The sequence below is a fragment of the Aquila chrysaetos genome, chromosome 3 (assembly GCF_900496995.4).
Source record: "Aquila chrysaetos chrysaetos chromosome 3, bAquChr1.4, whole genome shotgun sequence".
Classification (NCBI taxonomy): Eukaryota; Metazoa; Chordata; class Aves; order Accipitriformes; family Accipitridae; genus Aquila; species Aquila chrysaetos.
In genome coordinates this window covers 59,185,329-59,210,840 of record NC_044006.1, presented here as the reverse complement: position 1 = coordinate 59,210,840, position 25,512 = coordinate 59,185,329, and the positions used below count along the sequence as shown (strand labels likewise).

Genomic DNA, 25,512 nt, shown 5'->3' with positions numbered 1-25,512 from the left:
TACCTCGGCTCACCCGGGCCGTTCCCATCCGCCTGGGCACACCGCGCGGGGACAGCTCTGCTCCGGCCGTGGGCCGGGCCGGGCATCTGGGGCTCTCCCGGGGGCCGAGCCGTCGGGGCTGAGCCGCGGGTGCCACGGGAAAATCAGCACCTGCGGAGCCGGGCCGAGCCCCCCGCCCCAGCCCCGGGCCGACCCCCCCTCCGCCCCCGCCGGTAGCACTTGCAGCCCCCCCGGCCCCGGCCGGCCCCTGCCGCCCCCTCCCCTCGCCCCCGGGCAGGTGCAGCCCAGCCGCCCCCCCGCCCCCCTCCCAGCAGCCGGGCACGCTGAGCTGGGGCTACCAGAGCGACTCTGCCACCAGTTGCACGATGGCTTTACCCCCCCTCCCCCGCCCCCAGCGGCATCCCCACGGCGAGGGGTGCGGGGGCTGTTTCCCAGGCGCGGGGCGGTGCGCGGTCCGCGGAAGGCTGGGGGCAGCCGGCAGAGCCCCGGCGCGCGGCCACGCACCCTCGGGGGCCAAGCCTGCCCGGCCCCCAGCCCGGTCCCCCCCTCCCCGGCACTTTTGGGAAGAGTTTTGTCAGGCTCCGGCTAGCGCGCCCATCCCCGTGGCGGCTGGGCCGGGGGTCCGAGGCAGCGGCGGGGGACGCACACCCTTGCAAGGTTGATGTTTGGGGACTCGGGTCTTTCAGCTGGAAACCACAAGCAGAGCAGAGGCACTGAAAGGAGGAGACCTCCTAGAGATAGACAAAGACATCAGTTGGAAGCACTTCAGGAGAGGACGTCAAAAGGGGTGGAGAGAAGGGGAAAGTGTCCCCCCGCCCGTCCCCAGTGTCCGTCCCCCCCCAGCTGTATAAGAGCAGCCCGAGCCGGCGATGGGGCGGAGTGGGGCCGGCAGCTGGGCGGAGGGTGCCGGCTGGGGCATGGTCCCGGCCCCGCAGGGTCCCGGGGCTCACCCCGCCGGCCCGGGGACTGGGCCGGGCGTTTACTGCAGGGCTTCTTCGGGATGCGGCGGGGCTCTCGGCAGCCGCTTCCCACAAATAACACTGCTCCACAAGGTACGATCCGGGTTTATTATTAACAAACACAGGAAGAGTCCACGTGCGGCAATAAATTATCTTCACAGGTTCTGGCATTATTTCCCCCCCCCCAAGGTGCTGGTGGAATAAACCTATTGCATATCTTAAAAAAATCAGGATAAATTATATAAATTATATATTCAAAACAAAGGTTTCTACCTCATTATCACTACTCCGTAATAAATAGATAAATAAAGTTGATTGCCCTTAGAGTGTGAATCTTAAATTACATTTACAATATAGGTCTCTACATACAGCATGTACAGGGCGGGGCGGGGGCCTCACGCCACGAAGTCGAAGGGGGGCTCGTTCTCGATGTCGTTGAGGGAGGGTTTGTTGTTCACCTTCCGCGGGTCCTCGGGGGTCCACACTTTGGCTGTCCGGATGATGTTTTGTTCCTTGAGTTGCTTTTCGTCAGTCCACGAGAGCGAGTGACCGGCCAGAGGGGGGAGTCCGTAGTCGGGGTCGCTCGGGGAGGGAGATCCTGGGGGACAGGGGGGAGAAAGGCAGGGGGTTACTGCTGGGGCCGGCATTCCTGCGGAGCGCGGAGCCGGGCCGGGCCGGGCCGGGCCGGGCCGGGCCGCCACTTACTTGTGCCGCGGTGGCAGATGATGATTTTCTTGGGCTGGCTGGGGCTCTCGCTGCTGGCGTTGCGCAGCGGCAGGTCGGACTGCACCAGCTCGCTGAGGAAGTTGATGTAGCCGATGGCCAGGCGCAGCGTGTCCACCTTGGAGAGCCGCTTCTCGTAGGGCAGGGTGGGGATGTGCGAGCGCAGCCCCTCGAAGGCGTCGTTGATGGACTGCATCCGCCGCCGCTCCCGCACGTTGGCGGCCTGCCGGAGCTGCTGCAGCTCCGCCTCGGAGCGCACCCGCCGCCGCCGCTTGGCCGAGCCCAGCGCCTGGAGCCGCCCCCCGGGGGAGAGCAGCGCCGCGCCCGCCGCCCCGCAGCACTCGTAGGCGAAGCCGGGCGAGGCGGGCGACGGCGGGAAGGTGGCGGCCGGCGCCGGGCAGCGGTAGCCGCCCTCGGGGTCGCCGCCGTCGCGATAGTACTCCTGCAGCTGCCGGCTGAGGAAGTCCACGTCCGGCTCCAGCAGCCCGTCGGCGGCCAGCGCGTCCCGCGGGGGCGGCTCGGGGAAGAAGTCCTCCTCGTCGAAGTAGGGGGGCGAGGAGAAGGAGTCCAGCCCCCCGGGGAAGTGCTCCAGCAGCACCGTCTCCATGCTGCGCCCGGCCCCGGCGGGGACGGGACGGGGCGGGACGGGACGGGACGGGACGGGGCGGGGGGGGCAGCTCCGCCGGGACGAGCCTGCCGCCGCTCCCGCCGGCCCGCTCGCCGAGCCGCCCCGGCGGCGGCGGGGCCCGGGCCCCCGCCCCTGCCCTGCCCTGCCCTGCCCTTCCCTGCCCTGCCCTCCCCGCCCCTGGGTGGCCGGGCGGCCGGGCCGCTGCCGCCGCTCTCCGGGGAGGAGGCCGGAGCCGGCTGGCGCGGCGGGCCGGCACGCGAGGAGTCTTATAACGACATCCCCGGGCGCGTGCCGCTGACCGCCGCCGCCAGCCAATCAGCGCGCCCGGGGGGGTGGGGGGGGGGGGCCGGCCCCCCCCTCCCCGTCGGGGGGGACACGGCGGCGCTCCCGCCGGCCGAGGGGCGGCGCCGCGGTGGGGACCGGGGGACCGGGGGGGGGAGCGGGCGGGCCCCGGCTGTGCCCCCCGCCCGGCCTCGCCCGGCCCCGCCGCCCAGGGACGGGCCCGGAGCCCCGCGGAGACGCCCAGACCGGCGCTCGCCGCACGTCGGGGCGAGCAGCCCCGGTCCTCCCCGCCACCTCTCCCCAGGAGCCGCTGACCGGAACGCGAGCGTTGGCAGCGAGCGGCTTAGCCTCCCGCCGGACACCGGGGGCGTCGCCCCCGCGGATCTCCCCCCCCCCCCCCCAGCATTTTTCTCATTCCCCCGGCCCGCCAGCTCCCGCCGGCGGCGGAGGCCCCGTCGGAGCGGGCATCGGGCGGATCGATGGCGCGGGGTTTCTCGCGGCGTTTAAATTGAAGACAATTCTATCGTAACATCGAAATAAATCCCGTCAGCTCCTTGCGCCCGGCCGTGCATCGGTTCTGACCGCATCGGGCCCTGTTGCGTTTTTCCTTTTCCCACCCCCGTTGCCCTCTCAGGAGGAGTTCGTCTGGCGGAGGCTCTGTTAATAATTCCCTAACTGACTCTCACTGATTACAGCCTTAAAAATTCTCACTGGGGTGAAATGGATTACCCGGCAGATTAGGGGAGGATTATCTCTGTCATTAGCGTTGCAATAGTTTGTCCGGCAGAGTCTGTCGAGGTTTATCGAAAGTGACTTTCTAGTGTGCCACCAGCACGGGCAGAGATCAAACCCCGAGTGGAAACGTACCCCGCTCTATCAGCAGGGCGAGACAGGGCCAGCTCCGGGAAAGTAATAAATGACTCGACTTCAAAGCCGCTGACAACGCCGTGATAACGGCGGGGAAACGCGTGACTCACGGGAGGGAACAAAGAGCTTTGCAAGAACCACTTCTTAGAAAGCCCTGCCTGCAGCCAGACCACGCGAAAAAAACGAGAAGGGAAGGAGGAAACCTTCGCGCGAAGCCAGGAACGCGCCCACGCGTGGCCGGGGGACCGCTGTCACCGCCCCGGGACGGGGAGACCGACGGAGTCTCCCTATCGAGGGGCGATGCGACGGCGAAGCGGCTCCCCGTTCACGTCCAGCCGGCGAGCGGGACCGGGGACCTCGGGGGCGCGGGGGAGCTGGGACGAGAGGGCGAGGCGGGGGCCGCGGGCCCGGGGAGCGCTCGCCGGCCGGGGTGGACGGGCGCCTCCAGCCGCGGCTCCCTGGGGCGGGCATCACCGCCCGGCACCCTCCGCTGCGCTGGGAGACCCCGGCCCGGCTGCCCGCGGCTGGCGACCGCGGCAAGCCCCTCTCCATCTCCCCCCGCCTGTGGCTTGACAGCCTGCCCGTGCCCAGCGTGCGCGGCCGGGAGCCCCGCGGGCCCTGCTGTGCTGCCCACTCCCCTCTGAGTGGGAGTGGGAACCCAGGCTGGGAGAGACCTGAGGAGGGCTGCAGTGCTACCTCCTGCTCACAGCCGGGGCAGGTGCGAGGCCGGACCGGGTTGCTCAGGGCTTGATCCGGTCTGCTCCTGAGAACCTCCACGGATGGAGCCTGCACAAGCTCCCAGGGCAACCTGTGCCGCTGCTGCTGCTGCACCCTCCTCGGGGTTAAAGGGAGTGTTGCTCCGTTACGGGTACGACGTTTGGACCTCTCCTGTTTCTCATGGTGGAAAAGGTTTCCCGTGTGTCCAGACTCCTGTTTCCATTCACGCTCGCTGTCCCTCAACCTCGCACCATGCCCCGCCGTAAGAGCCAGTGGATGCCCACCCCCGCAGGCTCTGGCAAGGTGCTGCGGGGTGCCCCCGACACCGCCTCTGCCCCCGGCTGAGCCAGCCCCGCTCCCGCAGCCTTTCCGTCCCGGGCAGCTGCTCCAGCGCCCACCGCCCCGTTGGCCCTTCGTCCCTCATGGGTCTGTTTCCTATACCGGCTGTCCCAAAACCGGCCGCAGCACTTAGATACTGTCTCACGAATGCCGAGTGCGGGGAACAATCCCTTCCCTCGGTCTCCTGGGCTGTGATCGTGTTCGTGCAGCCCAGAGATGCTGCTGGCGTCCTGCGCGGCCAGGGCACACGGCTGGCTCCCGCCCAGCTCGCTGCCCACCAGCACTCCCAGCCCTTCCAGGGCCCGTCCGTGGCGACCGCTCCGGGAGGCACGGAGCGCGGCGGGCGGGAGGCCCCTCGGTGCCCAAAACCGTAGCTTGGCAGAGGCATCGCTCGCCCCCGGACCGCTCCTCCCGAGCAGCCCCGTCCCGCCGAGCCGAGGGACCCACCTGGGAGAGCAAAGGCAGCTTCGGCACGGCACGGGAACCGCGGTGCTTCCCCTTCCCCGCCCCGGGGGGCCGCGCTGCCCCCTGACACCGCGAGCATCCCCCCTCCCTCCCTTTGCGCTCCCCAGCGCTGGGAGGGTAGATGCGTGGCGGCCCCACAGCAGCCGGGCGTGAGGCGGGAGTGGGAGGGCAGAGACCCGCCGTGCCCGGCCCCTGAGGCTGCTGGGGGGACGTGGAGGGGCCGGGTAGCCCGGGGGAGCCCACGACCGTCCCCGCATCCCCACGGCCCCCAAGAGCCGCCAGCTCAGCCACAGCCGGTCCCACAGTCGTGCTGCGCAGCCGAGGCGCCGTCCCCGCGCCCCTGTTCCGTGACACCTGCCAGCAGCCCGGGCCCCCGTCCCGTGCAGACCCCGGGGGACAGGAGCCCTGTCCGCGGCCCCTTTTGTCCCCGCTGGCTCAGCGGGGGCACACCTGGACGCGTGTCCGGTCGTCCCCCACGGCTGCCCCGCGCACCGCGGCCGGGCGGACCGGGCACGCCGGTCCACGCCTGCGGCTGGAGAATCTCGTCTTCCGAAAGCCGACGAGCCAGCTCCTTGCATCCCTGCCTGGCACGGCCTCACCCGGGATGAGTGCAGCCGGGGAATGAACGTTACGGGTGAAGGCATCATACACAGAAGTACAAGTATAAATCCAGCACATATCGTACATGAAACCCTCTCGGATCATGTCACTCCTACCCCGAAACACCCGGAAAAATAAGAAAGCAAAACCCTAAATCCTAACAACGCTGAGGTGATTTCGGGGGAATTTCCTGGCCACGGAGCTGGCTGTTCCCTTTCCTGCATGCCCAAGGAGTCATCACCCATGAGATGGCTGGAGCCGGGGAGTTCAAAGCCGATGAGCAAACCACGTCGAGTGGCCCCTGTCACCACCGCATCCACTCCACACACACACTCCTATGCTGACCCACGGCCCGCCTCGCAGCATTTCCCCTACAGACAAGACGGTCAGACAGACCAAGTGCCGCCAGATCCAGAGGGGGAGCAACCCCCCGAAACAGGCTTTTTCCCCCCCAAAGCCTCTGCCAACAGCCTTCTCCAAGCGCAGCTTTTTGATGCCGGTCTGTCCCTGTCCCTGAGCGCGAGACAGGCACCAGGGCGTCTCTCCTTAACGTGGTGGTGAAGCATCTTCCCGCCGGCCAACTCTGAAGGCTTAGGGGGTGATGAGGCAGGAGAAACGGGATCTCTGCTGTTGATCTAAGGACAATACGTGCCCAGAGAGGCTGGGGGAGCCCAGCCCATTCACCATGCCCAGAGTCTTTCCACCTTCCCCAGGGCAGGCGGTGCCCGTTTTGCTCCGGCGCACGTTGGTACCGCACAGCCGGGGTGAGCCCTACAGCGCTAGGCAGTCAATGTCACACTGTGGAGGTGGCACGACACCAGCGGGCCACAAAACTCGGGCAGGTGGTCTGGGAAGCCAGTCTGTGCGGTCTGTCCGTCCCTGCGAGGCAGCTCTGTCAGGACCGACGGGCATTGCGCGGCGCCGTTGGGGCAGTGGGTATCCCGCGGCCGCCCGGCAGTTCCCGATGATGGGAGCGCGCTGCTGGGGAAAGCAGAGGGATATTTTGGGAAACCACTGTTTCCAAACTGTCGGGGACTCGGACCCTGCCTTGAAACCGTTCAGACCCAGCAGAGCTTTGGAAAGTTCGCGAGCAGCACCCCGGGGGAGTTAAGCGATGCGTGGGGCTGGCCTCGTACAGCCCTTCTCCCCCGCGCCGGGCACGGCCGGCGCTTTACGTGTGCGCTCGGGTGCGAAGGCAATGAAACATCGCTCTCGCCGGCGCTCCGTGCCCGGTGCGACGCCCGGCTCAGGGGCAGATGTGGTTCCCTCACTGTGCCGAGCTCAGCCCTCGCCCCTGCGGCAATGACGGCTTTAAAGACGAACAATTGTAGTTTTGTACATCTGCTTTTGAGAAATGAGTAGGACCGTCCCCGAAGGAACCGCCTGAGGCGCGGGAAGGCTACTCTCCGGTTGCCTAAGACGTTACGAAAAGGAAACTTGAGAAAAACAGGAGCCCGTACCAGCACAGCACGGGCCACGGCAATGCACCTGGGCCAGCACCGCCTGTGTCGCAAACGCCCTTCTTTCAATATTTGTCCTGCCTGGGTGTTTCACCCGGCCCTCTCTTGCCTGACGGGAGGGATAGCGGCGTGCTTACGGGAACGACGCCTCCAGCAAAGAAAATGTATGACCAGCGTCTGACACTTCGTTATTTCAATTGCCCGAGGGCAGGAACCAATGGGGGGGGACACGACACGGACCCCAAGGGGCACACCGCCTTCCGTCCAGAGTCAGTGACCACAGGACAAGTCCAGCTGGCAGCCACCTCCACGGGGACCAGGAGTCGCTAAAGGTCCAGAGATGGGGCGGGACGTGGGGCCAGGGCAGGGCTGCGTGCAGGGTCTGGCCCACCGGCCCCCACTCTCGACCCTCCGTGGGCCCACGCAATGCCCCCCGTCGGGGGACTAAGTGGAGGGTGCACACCCTGCATGGAGGGGACCCGGAGCACCCGGGCTTGCCAGGTCCTCCGCCCTGCCTCTGCCGGGGTGCTCGGCGCTGTACACGCCCCGGCCGGAGGTGACCGAGCCTTCAGCGAGGGATGGGGCCCGACCCTGGCTCGGGAAAGCGGTAAAGACCTCCGTGGGCAAGGGGCACCGCGGCACACCTGGGAATCCACAGAGGCTCTGCTTCTCTAGGGCAAGAAGAGCTGCCAGCCCGCCGGCGCCCATACCTTCCCGTTGATAGGTTTCATCCCCGGGTCCCTCGGGGCCGGAGCGGGGCCGGGCAGCAGGAGCAGTCCCTCGCCCCGGCGCGGCTGCAAAGCGCGCACGACACCCGACGATGCTCTGCACGGAGCGCGGTAGAATACCAGTCCCGGCTCGCTGACCGCCCCGGCGCCCGCGGCGCTGAGCACGGCGGGACGTGCCCGAGGGATCGGGCCCCGGCGGGCTTCGCACCTCCCAGGGGTCTGCCCCGACTCCCACAAACACCGTTTTTATCTGCTCCGCACACCCATGCGCCTGGCTGTCTTAGCGGCGGGCCGGGTGGCGAGTGGCTCCCTCCAGGCACCCGCGCAGGAACAAGGGACTGGGAGCTGCTCCCCAGCCCCTCCACCGGGACATGAGCCCCGCGGTGAGAAGCAGCAGCGCTTGTTCTCCTTGCCTCTCCACGCCCGCGGAGCCCCTGGGGATGCTGCGTGGGGAGGGGACCACGGCTCTGCACTGGTCCCTAATGGGAAGAGGCAGCCAGGCCCCCCCTCGATGCCTCTGAGCTCCCCTGCCACCACCCTCAACACCCCCCATCTGTATGTGCTCCAGCTTCTACTTTCTGCTACATTTTACCCTGAGCAGTTAGGAGACGGAAAATGGATAAAAGGTGGATAAGTGAGCAGCAGTGAGGTTCAAGGTGGAGAGGAGCCACAGGTGATGGGGGTGAGGCCCACACACCCCTATGCTGCCTTTCAGTCCAGAGTCTTCTGATGTAGCTCCAAACTCATGTGATACTCCAAAACAACGAAACCTGTTAGTTAAAGCTAAGGTAAAACCCCAGGTCCCCTAAAGTCCCCAGGTCTGTTGGGTTTCCCATCCAGGCCTAAAATCCAGCCCCTACTCTTATGTTATCTGCATATTTTTCCTAACTCCTATTGCTAATCCAATGCCACGAAACCACAGGCATGGAAAGACAAGCTGGGAGAGTTCCTCCTTCCTCCATGCAGACACTACCCAATATTCTTCTCAAATCTTCACCTCCACCCTGTCAGTGTTTGGTTAAACAAGAGGTCTCATAATGCCACAGCGGGGCAAATACCAAGTATGGCCATTTTTTTCCTCAAGATTATAAAACTCACCAGCTCACCTATTGGGATGCCTTGGTGTGCTGCACTCTTTCAGAGATGCAATGTTTCATGCAGAAAGGAAGCAGGAGGCTTTTGGAAGACAGGAGCAGAACTGGCCCAATATCTATGCAAACAGTATTTTACCAGGAAAGGATTAAAAAACCCCAAACCCTATTGCAATTCCTGACTTGAAATGGCACTTTATTTAATTGAAAAATATAGCATCTTCTCAGGTCTTTTTACCCTCGAAAGCATAATTTAAACCAAGCTTTGCTCAGTGCAACCTTGGCAGATTGTGTGTTTCCTGGTAATAAACTTTTATACAACTCTCCTGCTCTGAAGGCGAGGGGAGGAGACCCGCAGGCCTCGCTGGGGGCGTCAGGGTGTCCCACCGCACGCCTGACACCGGCCAGGTCGGTGCGCTGCCAGACACTGGAGGACGAAAACCGCTTTGCAGAGACGTCTGCGGGAGCTCTTTTGCTTCCCGCGGGCCAGCAAAGCCCCACCAGCCCTCACCGCCTCCGCGCTGTGCCCCACAGCACCCCCCCGGCCACGCAGCCCCAGCAGCCCCGGACGCAGGTGCCCGGGACCGGCGGGCGGCTCCCCCGGAGCAGGGACTGGCCCGGGGAGCGGCGGGTGCGCAGGGAGCGGAGCCGGCCGCCACCGCCCGGCCGCGGCGAGCCCGCCCCTTCTCCCGGCGCCGCCTGAGGCCCATAAATAAGGCGGGCAGAAGCGCTCCCCCCTCGGCGCCGCTACCGGGGCGAGCGCGGCGCGGCAGGGCGGCGGCCCCACAAAGGCGGCGGGGCGGCCCCGGGCCCTCGCACGCCCGGCGGAGGAGGAGGCACCTGCAGCCGGGGTCGGCCCGGCTGCGCGCCCTCCCCTCCGAGCTGGTACCTGGGCGCTGGGCTGGTAATGCACCATAAAGAGCCTCCTTTCAGGCTCTTTCAAGCCGAGATCGCGGAGGTCACCGTGTCTACAAACCCCCCTCTGTCGGCCGCTCGGGCCGGGGTGCCAGCGCGGCAAGCTGGAGAGCAGGCACAGCCCATGGGAATCCCAACACTTGTGCCGGCGGCTCCCCCGGCCCGCCCTTCTCCCCCCCTCCCCCGGCGCGAGGAGCCGCTGAATGTAACAAATGAGCTGCAATCGATCTGCGGGCACAGGGGAAAATCAAATTATATGGTGCGGCTGGGCGGCCGCGGCCGGCGAAAGGTGCGGGCGGGCTGCCGGCTTCCCTGCGCCGCAGCGCTCTCCCCGGAGCGGAGGGGCTGCCAGCCCCGGCCCCGCTCCCACCCAGCTAAGGCCCGCTCGGCTTCGCCGCCCGCTCCGTGGAGGGGCCTGAACGGCGCCGGCCGTGACGAGGCGGGAGGTCGCCGGCTGCGAGGGGCTCGCTAAAGGCGGCTCCGCCGGCCGGCGCCTCCCCGCCCCGAGGCGCCCCGCGGCCTCCCGGTCTCGCTGCCGGCCTGCGCTCAGGTTGCGCGGCGTGCGGAGGCGCGACCTGCTACGGTAAAGCGCCGGGGGGGGGGACGGGACACGACTCCAATGAGGTCGTGCAGCAGAGGTCTTTCCTCCCCTTCTGGTGCCGCTCTCAGCTCTCCTCCCCGAGCTCCTCTCCCGGGCCCGGGGCTGGCAAAGGGAAGCGGCCGCGATCCGGCATCGGTGCCGCCGGGCCTGTCCCGCACCTGCGGAGCCCGGGGCTCGCCGCCCAGGGGACGCACCGCCCCGGCGAGAGGATCGCCGGGCACCCGCCAGCCTGGACGGGCAGCACCTGCCGAAGCCGCGGGTTGTGAGCAGAGGGGGTTCAGACAGCGAGCTCGTACCTGAGGCCTTTGCTCGCCCCCCAGACGTGCGTGTGGGGACGGCTCCGCTTGGGAAAAACCCCGCGCAAGGCCGGCGGTTGTCTGCGGGTCCATGGGAATCTGGCCACTTGTGCCGGCCGCAGCCGGGAGGGGGCTGTGCTTCCTTTACAAAAAGAGACACAATTAAGCAAAATGCTCAATGAACATTATAAATGATGTGCAATCGCCTCGCAGATTGCCTAGCAAATCAAATTATATGGTTGCTCACGGATGATTTCCATGTGCTTTAAAACGCAAACAGGTACTTTCTGATTTGGGGGGGGGGGTGTGTGGTTGTGTTTGTTGGTGGTTTTTCTTCCTAAACAAAACAAAACAAAAAAAAAGCGCAGCGCTTTAAACATTGCGGAGCAATGCCACACGCTGAAAGGCGGCTGTGTGAATATTCACGTTCTCCTTTGTTCGCCCCTGAATTTCACAATAGCCCGGGGAGGGCACGTCCACTGCACTCTTGTAAATTTACCAATCCTTGACTAAAACCGCCAGGCACCTGCTTGGCAAAGCACAAAGCTGCCTACGTTTCCACCAACAATTTACTGTTTCATCAGCTTCTAAATTGGCGCGACAATAGAAGGGCTCAAAGCTAATATCATTTAAATCAACGGAGATGGCCGAGTTCAAGGCTCCGCCGGCTGCGGAGGCGGCAGGGCCGCGGCTGCCGCCCGGCTTCTCCTGCGGCAGCGGTTCAGGTGCGAGCGCGGCGGGCCGTGCCCTGCCTGCGGGGCCAGCCGGGGCTGCCCTGCCGGGCCCGGGGCGAGGGGAGGTCGGAGGAAAAGGCAGCCACGGTACGGGATGCCAGGCGGGTGCTGCTTTTGCTGGACGGGGAGGGCGCAGTGGCTCCTTCAGGGCACCGCAGCGGAATGGAACGGCAACAAACCCAACGGCCCCCCCCCCCCCCCCCCCCCCCCCCCCCCCCCCGCAGGGAACAGGCTCCTAAACGGGCTGTGACCGCCCAGAAGGCGCTGGGAGCAGGGGCTGGCTCCCCCGGGCTGCCCGCATCCCCCGGCGGCATCCCCCGGGGGCAGCCGCGGCGAGCCCTGCCCAGCGCCGCCCGCCCGCCGCGGCACCGGCCGCGGACTGTCCCTCCCCGCTCCCCCGCGGGGGGGGTTGTACGCAAGGCCGCTGGAGGAAAGCAGCATGTAAAGAGCACGTTTGATAAGGAGTCCCTTATTTTCCAATACACAAAACCACTCATGGGGAGGGGGAATGGTTCCTTGAGACCGGGTTCTGACAACACTCTGCTCTGAGCCAGAGGATCGCTCATTTGAAAAATTATACAAGACCATCACCATAACTGCAGAAGGGTTAGCTGAAACAAAGCAAAGCAGGTGACTGTTGATGAGATGCTAGCCACACGCTGTACAGTTTTAGAAAGGGTACCAAGGCTCCCTAACAGCAGCTGGCAGGAGGCGCTGTGACTTGGCTTTAATTTTTTTATTCTTGACAACTCCCAACGACCTATCCCAATGGGCAACAGGGCACTTTTTCATTCCGGTAAACAACAGTGTTAACATCGTCTCCTCCATAAACATATCCAGCTCTAGATTAAATAGAGATAAGGTTTTCCGGTCACTGTTCCTTTTTGTGGGTTAGAGACTCCTGTTTTCTAACCTTCTCCCTTGATTTTTTCCTCCCCGGTTTATGCCCATTTGCTCCTCTGTGATTGTGGGTTCCCACGAATGATCTCAATCTCCACAGGATTTTCCCTTAGGTTTATTATATACAGTCACCACATTCCCTCCCAGCTCTCATTTTGCCAGGGCAAGCAAACCAAGCTCAGGATTAGACTCCCTGCTTTTTTATCACCCAAATCAACCTTTCCCTGCCCTTTTCTCCATATGAGTTAATCTGCTGGGACAACTAGAACTGTAACTGTACACAGTCATCTGGGAGAGTCCTCACAGCTCCTTGGAGAATGCCGTCAGCATTTGCCTTTCTGCCAGAACCACTCACTTTGTACTGCAAGGGTTGTATTTACCCTTTTCATGGCCATGTTCCTTCAGCGGCTCATGACCACTTTGTCATCAACTAGTGCCCCAAGGTCTTTTTCCTCCTTTCTGTGGCAAGGACTACCGAGACCACAGCCATAGCACACGTTCTTACTGTACGTCCCAAATGAGTGACCCCTTAACACTGGATTTCATTCCTTCTTTGCCACTCTGGTACTCACAGTCCTAGGCTTCCTCCTGATGATTTTTCAAGCCTCCTCTATGCTGGGATGCCCTTCCTGCTCTGTCACTTTGTCAGGTGTTGTTAGCAGAGTCCTTCTTTTGTTCTAAAACTGTTCATGAAAATCTTCTGTTGAGTCCGCAAGAGCAAAGAGATGACTGTCCTGGGCCATGGCATAGGTCTATCCAGTTCCTTTACCCACCTGTGCCAGTGGCAAGAGGTCAGGGACTTCGTTTTGCCAGAAATTGTTTCTGTGTGTCTAAGAGCTCTTGATACATTTTTCTCTCTCTTTTGCGAATTTGTCTAATTGCTTTTAGAACTCCAGCAGCAAGTTTTTTTATTAAAATTATTAGATACTATTTAGTAGAGCTGAGTTTTAAATGAATGATTCCTGTCTTGGGAAGAGGTGCAAGACTTAGAGATGCAGGTAAAACCAGAGGCTTAAAAGCACCTTAGGGGTCCATGTTCCTCAAAAACTTTTCGTCAGCTACCATCTAACCCCACAAGTGTCTCTCCCAAGGAGACATCCTACACTGTTGGTGCTTTGATGAATAGTCTTGGCTGTAATATGACATGAAAACTACCTTGATGATTTTTAACTAGAACCTGCTGTGGTTGTTCAGTTCCAGGAAAGGATTCCCCTCAAGCCCCACTTCTAAGTGCAGTTAGGTTTTTCTCCAGCCCAGGGTTAGACATCTTACATTTGTTGGCTCCTTGCTGAGCCCGCTGGCTCACTCTTGCATTCTTTGTTGATCACCCACCTCCCACCATACCAGGAGCCTTGGGGCTGAGTGCCCAGCACCTACAATTTAGGCATTGCAAAACCACATCTCTGCATCCATTTAGCCCTGAGGCTTTTATCTTTCTGGCAAATTATTAACCAAGTCAGGGACATGAAAAACATCTACACAAGGAGATGCTGCATTTTCTTTGGAAGTTGTCCACACATGAAAAGTACTGTTTTACCTAGTCTGGTAGCTCTTCTACAATCACCTTCCAGTAGGCATGGGAAAAACATTGTTCATTCCACTCTATGAGAACCTTTCTCACAATGAGGATTGTTTTCCTGTCTCCTCTCAATGACCTCTTCCTGAGACTAAGCAAATCCATATCCCTTCAGTGTGTGCTTTTGAAACACCTTAACATTTTTTGCTGTTTGCTGCTAATTTCCCTGTAGCTTTTCTTCAAGTGTAGTGTCCAAAACCAGACACTGTACTTAGGCTAAGCCTCACCAGTGCCAAGTAGAGCAGAATAATTACTTCAGTGTTTTACCCAAAACACTGCTGCTAATACATCCGCAAATGACATTTGTTTTTCTGCATAGGTTTTATCCCACTTTACCTAGTGCATGGTTCACAACAGCCAGTTGATCCATTCCTGCACTATTGCTGCCTTGTCGGTTATTCCTCATTTCACAAACCATGCATTTGATCTGTCTTTTGTCCCAAGACTGCATTTTGTATTTGTCTTTATTACAGTGCAGTTTATTGATTTCAGGCAAGCTCTCCAATCTGTGAAGATCAATGTGAGTCCTGATCCTGCTCTCCAAAGTAACCTCTCCCAGCCAGTGCTCTCAGGAGTTGAATTAAGTACTCTCTTTTCCAGTAGCCTATTCATTGTTGAAAACATCGGGGCCAAAACAGGCATCTGCAGGACCCCACTTGGCACGTCCAGCTTTGACAGTGAACCGTGGATGAGTGCTTTGGTATGATTCAAACAGTATGTGCTCATTCTAATCCCAATTTCATTTAGAACTCATTACACGGTTTTGTTTGTAAGAAGAGTAAGGCTTTTGACACTAACAAAGTCAACATATATCACATCTATCTCTTTATACACTTGGCTAGGTAGTCCTTCAAATAAGGACACTGAATTAATTTGAAGTGATATGTTCTTGATTAATCCAAGTTGATATGTTCTACTGCCTTCTTATCACTTATGTGCTTACAAATTGATTAATAATTGACTCTCATTATCATGGTTACACTGATGGATTTATACTTCCCAGGATCCTCTTCTTTGCTCCTTCTGGGCTTGTAAACACGCCTCTGGCATCAATGTCCTCAAGCAAGTCACTCAGGGTGTGAGTCATCATTGCCTCAAACTTCAGCCGGTCAAAAGCTGGACACTAATTAGGAGAGGCATTCAGTTCCTTACACACAGGACTATGACACACATGGTCTAGTATCCTGTTAAGTACTATATAGTATCCAAGACATTTCCTGGGGCTCGCAGATATGACACAGGACCCCCAGGAGACCGGCACCATTCTGGAAGCTCAGGTGGAGCTTCCATGCAGGCTATCCATGTGGGATACCTGAGAGCATCTAGAATAGGATAGGGCATCTATATCTATGTTAAAGTAACTGCACCCCTAAGCATAAGGTGTTCATTAACAGTCAAGGGGAAAAGATGCATGTAACAAACCACCCTCAAGAGAGAACTTTTCTAAGATGGAGTGCGCTGGCCTTTGAAGATGCCACTCCCATTTCATTGGCAATAGAAGACACCAAAAAAATTTAGCTTCAAGTTACAGGACTAGTATTTAGGCAGCTACATGTTTTTCAAGGCATTCTGACATTTAAATGATTCAAATGCCTAGCAAGAGTTTTGAAGCACCTGAGTGCCTCACTCCCCAAGGCCCATGCTTATTCTGGCTGATTTTTAACACTACCAAAAACACCCGATATAGGAAGCTGATTATTCCAAAGCCTCCCGAAATCTGGAGTGCTCTCTTTACGCGCTTATAGCTCTCTAGCAACTACCAAGATAATCTGCGCTGATTAAACCTTAGCCTGGGTGGTTTTGTTGATTGAGAGGAATCCAGGGGTTCATAACTCAGCCCTATCTATTAAGTGGAAAGACCAGCCTTTCACTCACTCTCAGGTGTTGTGAGGATAACCACTTGAAAGTTTGCAGGGCACTCTCATCTGTGGTAACAGAGCCACATGCACCCAAGACAGAAGGTTTTGATGCACCATGTACTACACATTGCAGTACTGGAAATCCACCTGAGCTGCCCACAGCCCTGAGCTGTGTTAAGACCTTCCTCCAGACCTACAGACAGGACACAGATGGCAGGACGCATCCAACGCAACAACAAATGCAGTAAATCAAGAAAACATCAAAGATCATACCAGATGACAATTGCTTCTTTTTTGTTACTGAAATGTTCAAGACCTCTTCTGGACATAGCGAGTCCCAAAGGTACATGCGCACCGTAAATCCACTGCATGCATACACTCATGGTCATCTGATGTACAAGATCCTTATGATCAATTTTAGCTGAATGAATGAATGACATATAGTACCGGTGAGGAACGGGTAGCTGGAGAAAGGAGTTTCTCCCTCATCTGTGCCTTTATTTGCAAGCTGTCAGAAATTTGTAGAAATAATTCCACTGCCAGTAGCTTACAGGCTGTTTGATTTAATCCATGCCTCCATCAGCTTCCCCATCAACAGAGCTGACAAGGAGTTATCATATAACAGTTCAAGTCCAAATGAGCTGCTGCAGTTTCCCACCCCAGCATGAGGACTGAACCCGAATTACCCTAGGCCACCTGTCCCTGCTCACCACTGCAATGTACAGTAGAGGGATTTAGCCCTTATTTGTAATCTTTTGTCTGCAGCTTTGTTGTTTGGGTGGGGCTGCACCTGTTCGTGGCGAGTGGGAATCCCTTAATTACGGCTGTGGGGCTGGGCAGCGAGAGCTGGCCCTGCGCACTGGCATACAAAGGCTTAGGGGAATGCGTGTGAATTCGGTGCCCTCTTTATGCCATGCCAACATTCATTGCAAATCCTCTGCAGGTCTTCACAGCTCAACTCCTGCATTCCCAGGGCTTCTGCCTGGTATTTCACACGCCAGATTGTCCTTTCTTTAGAGGGCAGAGATGCTGCCTGCCTATATTTTGGATTCTTGGGGTCTGCAATTGTTTAGGAATAGCAGTTGAAGGACAATAATACATTTTAAGGTGTACTTTTGGCTACAGCATCACCAGTTCTTTCCTGTTATCAAATGCAAATTGAGTTTACTTGGTGAGCATACCCCCATCGCTTTGCAGTGTAATGTTAGTAATGACAGCTTGAGCCATAAAGACACCCAGGTTATACACTCTACTGAATGCTCAGAGATGATGCGACCCCAATCTCTTCCCTCACTAAACCCAGTTACCTGCTGAAGCCCCTGTCCATGCCACCTCACTTCAGAGAGTGCCTCATCCCCTCCCTCCCCTGCCCTAGACTCCCCTCTGCCCTTGACACCTCATCTCCTGGCGCCCGGAGCTGCCATCTCCTTTTGCTCCCTCTTCTCTCTCCGTACCCAAGCTTTGCCTCTCTTCATTTCAAGTCAAATGTTACTGTCTCCCACCAAAATGGCAACAGAGAAGACACAGCATGGCCAGCTTCCACCTTTGAACTCCAGAGGCCAATGTCACAGAGACCTCTCAAGACTACAAATAAATTTGTGCCTAGACCTTGCACTCCTGTCCTGAAGTGTGACCTGTTCATAAGGAAACTATGGTGCACCTCGCTGCCAAAATCGACCAAACGTCTGTTGAGCGTGAACAGAGACATCCCCCAAACTAACAATAGTGTATTCCACCTTTTTCCAGGCCAGCTCCTGCGAGTTTTGGTGATTCCTGACGAGAAAAGCCGGCCAGACGGCAGCCACCGTGCGGACCCGGCCCCAGGGCTCTGCCGCCATCTTGTGACGCCGCGCGGAACGGCGCTGACAGGGAACGGCCCTGTGATGGCGCTCCCGCCGCCCGCCCAGCCCCGGGCGGGGGGTTGGCGGCTAGACGGGCACGAAGGTCCCTGTTCGGGGCTCGGGGCCTTCGTGCCCGCCAAGCCGCCAGCCCCCCCCCCCCCCCCCCCTCTTCGGGGCTGGGAGGGCAGCAGCCGGGCCGCTTGGTGAGCCCCCATCCGTGCTGACCCCCGGTGGTGCGACCTGCCGTGGCCACCCCTTGCCTTTCCGGAGCGCGGCACACCAAAACGAGTTAAAAAAACCCAGGCTTGCCAAGGCACAGCAATGCCTGAAACGTTGCGATATGACTAAAACAGCCCTGAAAATGGTTGACATTTGCTGTCTTGCTAATTCTTGCTAATCACAGCACTTCCCATTTGCTGTGCTACTGCCTCAGTGGCTTGTAGGTTTCTGGCTGCCGACCAGGCTGGTGGATGTTCTTCAGCGCACATTGATTCAGTGTGAAGACTGGAGCTGGTACCAGGTAATGAACGCCGAGTCCCGCCATGAACGGCTCCTGTGAAGAGGCCAAAAAGGGGCCTTAGCTGGTGCCCCCTTCATCTCGTTGCTGCGGAGCGCAGCACCTGTACACCCCTCTCCTCCCCTTGCTCCTTGGCAGCGTGCAGATGAGGACCCGACATCCATACCGTCTTTGACCCTGATGTAATAGCCGTGAGGATAACCAGGGTTGAGAGCCAGCTGTTGTTGCGTTTATATGACAAATGAGAGGTTCAGATGTAGGATTGATAGCAATTAGATTGCCACCTGCTATCGCTTTAATCTGTATCCCAGATTTTTAATTGTTAAAAGAAGGGGCTGTTGGCACATGAATACATAAGGACTATCTTAAAAGGCACAATGCGTTAGAATTGCATCCCAGTCATCACAGATAGGGCTGCCCATTTTTCAGTTTTAGCCTCTACTCTGAATTTTGGTCTCAGTTTTGAGCAGTCTTGTCCTGAGCTTTCTAGGACTTCAGTACTCTATACTTCCATCCATGATTTTATTTATTTATTTATTTTAGTAAATGTGGATGATTTCATTTCAGGCTTGGCTAGCTCTTTCCACTTTGGCTTCCTGACAGCCTTCTGCTGTCAAGTGGCCTGCATTCATTCGCATTATGTCTGATTTTCAGCAGGTCCCTATCTGAGGCCTGTTCCTCCTGGCTGTTACCCAGGTGAGCAGTCCTACTGCAGTCAGAGTGATAATCGCTGTCAGTAATTGGTACTTCCACAGGTTAGTAGGGTCAGGGCTTGCTTCTTACCCCCTTTTGGATAGTGCTAATCTGCTTTCAAGTCACACTTCATCAGAAAAAGAGAACACCAAGAATTTTGAATGGTTTGCTATCAGGTTCCACAAAGGGATATGCTTGGAGGAAACATGTTGGTTTTGTTCGAGAGACACACAAAACAGACTGCGATTTGCATAAGGAGCTACTGAGAGAGGGGAACTGAATGAGAGGTCAAGGGAAGGGTTTTCATTGACTTCAAAGAGTATTGGATCAGATCCATGCGGAGCATCTGCAACTTCCTTTGATGCACTGGCAAACTGGAGATAACAAACCTCTCTTCTCCATACATGCCCTACCTAGGGCATTATGTGGAGAAAGACTTTGAGACTGGCAATGGCAGAAGCCAGTCTTAGAAGAGAAAGGTCCATATAATCTATTTGGGAGAAGCTGTTTTTTCTAGGTGATCTAAGGTTGCAGCAGGTTGAAAGCAAACGTACCCTAGAGGTCACTGCAGAGCAGCCATTTGAGCCGCTCTGTGTTTTAAGGGAAAATTGCCAAAATATTCTGGAATATTAAAGTAGATTTTTTTTTTAAAATATATTTTGAGGTGACTCTGAGTAGTTATTGTCCATCCTTCTCCAATACCACCCAACCATATGCCATACCTCCACAAAGCAGGATCCCAAAACTGTACCCCGTTGCCTTTCTCAGACAGAATGTCACCTGCTTCATGCTACACCCTCCAACTCATATTCCCACCTACTCCCTATACTACACCTCACCCTGTGAGGTCGTACTGCTGCGGAGCATCCCAACCGCATCATCCTGTCTGCATCACATCTCTCCCGCACCCACAAGCTGCCCCCCAACCTTGGTCCCAACCAATAGTCTTGTTTGTCCTTCTCCAGCCAGAAGAATGGTTCTGATAGCAGATAGGTCCCTGCAGCCACTGCTGTGGCTGCCACAGGCTGGGAAGTCATCACAAGCACAGCTGAACGCCTCTGGTCAGCTGTAGTTATCTGTGGAGAGGTGCTTAATGGACTTAGCATGGGCAGAGTGGAGGAGTTTTACTGTGTCTCTTTGGAGCAATTCATCTGCTATCTCCATTTTAGGCAATGTTTTTTTTATTGGAAATTTCTGCCTATTCTTGAGGCAGGTGTAGAGCAAGAAGGTGAAATCTTGCAGAAAAGAAGATAAATTGGCACAGGGGTAATAGCAATAAGAATAGCAACAGGACCAAAATAATAAGCCATCATAAGCATTTCTACAGCTCTTTTCATCTGTACATGTCAAACAATTTGCAAGAGCTAAACAAATTAAGCTTCTCAGCAGTGCCCATACGTCAGAAATACGCAGTTTCTTTCACCTATTGCTTAACTGCTGTCATCCCTGAATTAGGACAGAGAAGCTGTTCATTGCTCAAGGCAATGACGGCTTGCAATTTAGGGTGTGAGAGGCTAACTCAAACTGTAAGACAAGGCTGCATTTAGAGTCTAGAGTTGGCCAGGCCACTGCCTTACAAAAAGAGCCATGGATCTTTAACACGAAGTGGTCAGGCCCTCAGTTTGACGTCTCAGCTGATAAAACAGGAAAGGTGAAAGCAGGGGCAGAACCAATCTTTTAACAGCTGGCTATAGGAGAAGACAAATTTGTAAACTGAAAGAGGGACAAAGGGAAAACATTTACCCCCTGCTTTTAATAGAGATTCATTCATAAAAGTAAAGTGAAGGCAACAAGGTCATAGAAAGTTACATGTGATCCGGTTTTGGAAAATGCCCTTCTTACAGACCAAGCCCAGAGGCAGAGGCTATTTGGGCTATTGCCAAGGAGAAGTGTGATGGAGGCCCTTTTTTCCTTCTCTGGGGGCCTAAGGAAACTCCAGCTAGACATATTGTACATGACAAGGTTTAATGACCTTTGTTCATAATGGACCCAAGCGTGAATACCCAAGTGCATTCAGGAGAGGCCCAGGACTAGGAGGTAATGTAAAGCCTGAAATAGGGAGGGAACATTTTCTGGATTGGAAATAGGGTCATTTCTGGGGCAGTGAATGTGTGAGGGTTCATTTTGCACCTGGTATTCTGATTAACAGTGCGGTCAATCTCCTGAACTTCCCAAGCATGAACACCTGCTTCTAGCTCTGCTCAGATCCTAGCCCTTCACAAGGCTTTCTCCTTCAGTAATCCAAGAAAATGCATAGGCATCCCATGGCTTTGTCAGAACTGTCCCCAAGAGACTGCCACACCAGGGAGGACTGATCTCAGCTCCCCCATTCCTGAGAGCTCACAGTCAGCTCTTTAGCTGCTATCCTCTCTCTACATGCTTTCAGTCCACCAGCTGTGTCCTCATCCTTCAGTGCTGACTCCTCCTTTGCCTCTTTCCTAACAGTTGTGCAAAACACTTTGCTGTCCTTTCCTGTTCCTTCCTCCTATCATAAAATGTCTGGATCCATCTTCTAATCTTCCAAAAATGACACCCAAGCAAAGATGACCTGGCTGTGGTCCACATTTCTACATCCCATACATCAGTAATGTGGCAGGGCAGCACAGTCTTTGTTTCCAGAACTAAGCAGGCTACTCAAGCATCCCTGATGACTTTATTTTCTTTTTCCTGATTTCTGTGGTAGCTCCTCTGTCCCTGACAAGTTTTTCTAGAAGTCACTTTGTAAATGCTGGCAAACTGTGTGCGCGAAGGAGGTGAGCTGGATGAGCACAGCTGATACTGGTCTGCCAACCTCCACAGAGCCTGCAGGCCAGATCCCGATAGTCACTTCCAGCATGCGCAGGTAGCTGCTGGCTCAGATGTGGGTGCAGGACTGTGTGTTTGATCATCTCTCTGGCACCAAGGGAAGCAGACTGAGTGTATGGAACTAGGAGGGTTCAGGCACAAGGTGAGGGTGAGTGCAGTCAGGAAAGCCAGAGCCCGGAGGGGTATTACAAAGGGATTTCTGAAGAGCAGAGAGGAAGGATACCACAGAGCAAAGGAGAAAAAAAAAAAACCACAACAAAAGAGAAGACAGTAAAAGGGAGCGCAATAATGGGCATGCATTTCTCTTTCTTCTGCCCCCATGGCAAACTGCCAATCCTTTCCACACACATTCCTCAGTGCTACTAAAACCAGTCCCCATGGACACACCTGCCTTGAGACAAATTCTTTTAGTCTTGAAAAAATCTGGGCACTTCTTCAATAAAGAGCTTTGCTTTTAAACTACTTTGCCTTTGTGAATTTTGGCAGCAGCTCACACTTGGAGAGCTTTTGAGAACCCTTTCTGTAACCAGATTTCCCTGCCCTGCCCCAGGGGACTGTGGGCGAGTCACTTTCCACAGCTGTCCCTCAGCTTCCTATTCTGTGACATGTGGCTCACCACTGCCTCAAAGGGCTGGGGCTAGGCATCATTTATGTGTAGAGAGCTGTGAAATCCATGAGGTTGATGGGTTGTTGAGCATTACACCACATGGTGTGAGGGGAGTGTTGCCGCAGCTCATCCCTTGGGTATAGCAGGACCTGGGACAGGCACAGGAGTATGGTTTAAAACACTTCGCTGCCCAGTGCGAAAAGTCATTAAGTGAATGGAAGAGGAGGCAGTTCAGTTGTGTGGTGACAGGACTCATTTCTTCTACACAGTAGGGCCAAGGTTGAAGACCAGAAAATATAAACATGCTTAGGAGTACTAGCTAAGTCCTCACCAACTTGTTCAAAACCAGAAAAAAGGCAAAACCCAAACTGAGACTTTTTCAGTTCCTTCTCGTGCAGGCTGCCTCCTGAGCCACCTCATACCAGAGATGCTCTGGGGTGCCAAAATCCTATTTTTGCTCAGAGAAAAGTCTCTCTTCTTCTCTTGTTCTGACCAGAATCAGACTAGGTTGTCAACAAGCTTAAAAGAAAATCCAAATGATTTGCAGTGTGGTGCAACAGAAAAGAGCATCACTACAGTTCTGTGGATACATGGCTAAAATAATGGGCATTACAATTTCTGGTGAAAGGAGCGTGAAGCTGCTAATAATATAAGAGTAATCTGCGCCTTCTTTCCTATCTTCTCTCTGTGCTCACAAAAAAAGCCATGCTGCCTCCCAGGCAAAGTTGTTACTGTTAGCAAGCTGCCTTGCGTCATTTTTACCTAAAGCTGTCTTGGAACATAAAGAACATCGGTTCATTTTAGACTGCGTGGCAATATGCAGCACAGCTAGAGAATACAGCGACCTAATTCCTAAACAAGTGTGTACCACCTTTGCTCTGACAAAGAGGTCAGGTACTGCTCTTCATGTACCAAAGCTGCCCTAGTTGGCTTAGCTTTGGTTTTAATACCATAGCTGGAAAAACATAAACGAATTTTACCTCCTCTCTTTTGATAATTCCCCCCTCTAAGCAATCAAGTACCAACACAAGTTTTAGAAAAAGCAGGGTCTGAAGATCTGGACGCTGTTAGGAGCCATGCAGAATCTAATTTTGCCTTGGCTGCAAATTTGATTTGTAGTCTTGAGCAAGTCAGTTACATTTTTCTCATCAAGTCTTCCCTCAGTAAAATTGAGAATAATTACTTGCCTTGTAGAAATGCTGCAAAGACTAAGAAAGTCTTTAAATAGTTTATTTAAGATGTTAAAATCTTTTAAGATTTTGATGTAGAAACCTCAATTAGGATTTATAAAAATTTATAAAAAGGTTATTTAAAACCACAATGGGGTAAAAAGTATCATCATTGAAACCAATTAATGAAATAACAATGTTGAAAAACTTCTCAGATGTGAAGGATGGAACATAAATCTGCAGTTGCCTGGGAGAGTATATTCAGCTCAGAGAAGCAACTGCTCTTTATTCGCTCTGGGAGAACAAAGTCTGTGCAGATAAAGAAGGAAGTTCTTGTAGCCTATGATACTCTTTAATAGTGTCTTCCATTATTATCAGTCTTTATTATTCATGATCTTGTAACACTTTGGGCTTTTAGCTAGGATCTGTCCTGGTGTGGCTGATACCACAGACACAGATGATAATGAAGTTCTCTGCCTCAAAGAGCTTACGGTCAGAGGTCCTGAATGTCCAGCAGTTTACATCACATGGGGATGAGACCATAAATGTCAACAGCTCTGTTGATAGACCTAAAATTAGTTCATGTAAAGGCATCATCATGAGAGATAAGCTCAAATACATGATGAGAAATGTCACGTGGATTCCCCTGGTAGATGCATGAAGCACAAGGTAACAGTGGCATCATTATGGCTGCTGTAACTGTTGGAGTACACCAGTTGCTTAGATGTGCTCTATGTGCATACTGAGAGATGTGAATTTCAGAGAGGAGACCAGGAAGAGGCAGGGTGACTAAGTGGCCTTGCAGAGTCTCAGATGGGTTTCTTCTTTGGTTTTGGCAGCCCAAGATAAAGCACAAATGTTTTTGAAGAAAACTTGACCTTAAATTTTCAGTCAGACACTACCGTCAGAGCACAGGCCAGTACCATCAGCATGTCTGAGACAAAACATAAGGTGGGACCAAGCCGTGATAGATCTTAAAAATGAAAAATAGAAGTTTGAGCTGATATAGAATCATAGAATCATTGAGGTTGGAAAAGACCTTTAAGATCATCGAGTCCAACTGTCAGCCCAACACTACAATGCCCACTAAACCATGTCCTGAAGTGCCTCGTCTATGCGTTTTTCGAACACCTCCAGGGATGGTGACACCACCACTTCCCCAGGCAGCCTGTTCCAATTCCTGACAACCCTTTCAGTAAAGAAATTTTTCCTAATATCCAATCTAAACGTCCCCTGGTGCAACTTGAGGCCATTTCCTCTCATCCTATCACTAGTTACTTGATAGAAGAGACCAGTACCCACCTCACTACAACCTCCTTTCAGGTAGTTGTAGAGAGCGATAAGGTCTCTCTCTCTCTCTCTTCTCTGTAGAGAATAAAAAGCCAGCAGAGGGAATGGTAAAACCAAAGACACAGACAGCTTGCAGTTTTATACAGGCAGATCTTGGCACATCCTCAAAATTAATTGTTAACCTAACAATAGTAATGCTCAGCTCAAGAGATAATTAACTTGCACCCAAATGAACATGGCCCTTCTCCCCCATCTTGCACTGTAAGACAAACAATAGAAAACAAGGCTGTCAAATATGCCATTTCATAAAAGACTACTGAGGAGTAACCCATCTGATCCATATCATTTTTCACAAGTGATAAAGTAATAAAAAGATGGATCAGTTAAAAAATCTCTGCCTTATCTCCACCACACCACTCAAGATTGCAGACACTATCTGATACAGCACAGAATGCAAGAGTCAGACATTGCCAAAAAAGGCATCAGAAGAGCTAATTCAAGAAGTTCATACCCATTTCCTCCTCTCATTCCTCCCTTACCTACCCCCTTCCCTTTTGCTCTGCTCAGTCCTGCATCATTCATTTGCATGGCTGTGTTTTAATAGAAGAGGTGCAAACTGCCCGCAATGGGGAGAGCTGGGACTGATAAGAGGGCTTCTGTTGATTTTGGATTTTATTCCAAATTGACTACTGGCCATGCTTGCAAAGCAAAATTATTTCCCCTGTTCCCCTACTGATACATAGACATGGGTACATACAGATATCTAAACACTTTTAGATTTACAGTGAAGTGTAAGGGGCAGGATATTCAAAGTCCTCTCAGTATAGCTACTCCAAACTGTAGGATACAC

The 25,512-nt window shown here is 55.1% G+C and overlaps 1 protein-coding gene across 1 annotated transcript; it reads right to left on the bottom strand.

The window, feature by feature from the left end:
- Positions 1-1,273: 1,273 nt before the first annotated feature.
- On the bottom strand, positions 1,274-2,289 carry PTF1A (pancreas associated transcription factor 1a). Its single transcript, XM_030009808.1, has 2 exons — positions 1,665-2,289; positions 1,274-1,557 (listed from the first exon to the last, which is right to left on the bottom strand). Exons 1-2 carry the CDS (start codon positions 2,287-2,289, stop codon positions 1,355-1,357), a joined length of 828 nt encoding a protein of 275 aa, XP_029865668.1. The 3' UTR covers positions 1,274-1,354.
- Positions 2,290-25,512: the final 23,223 nt, after the last annotated feature.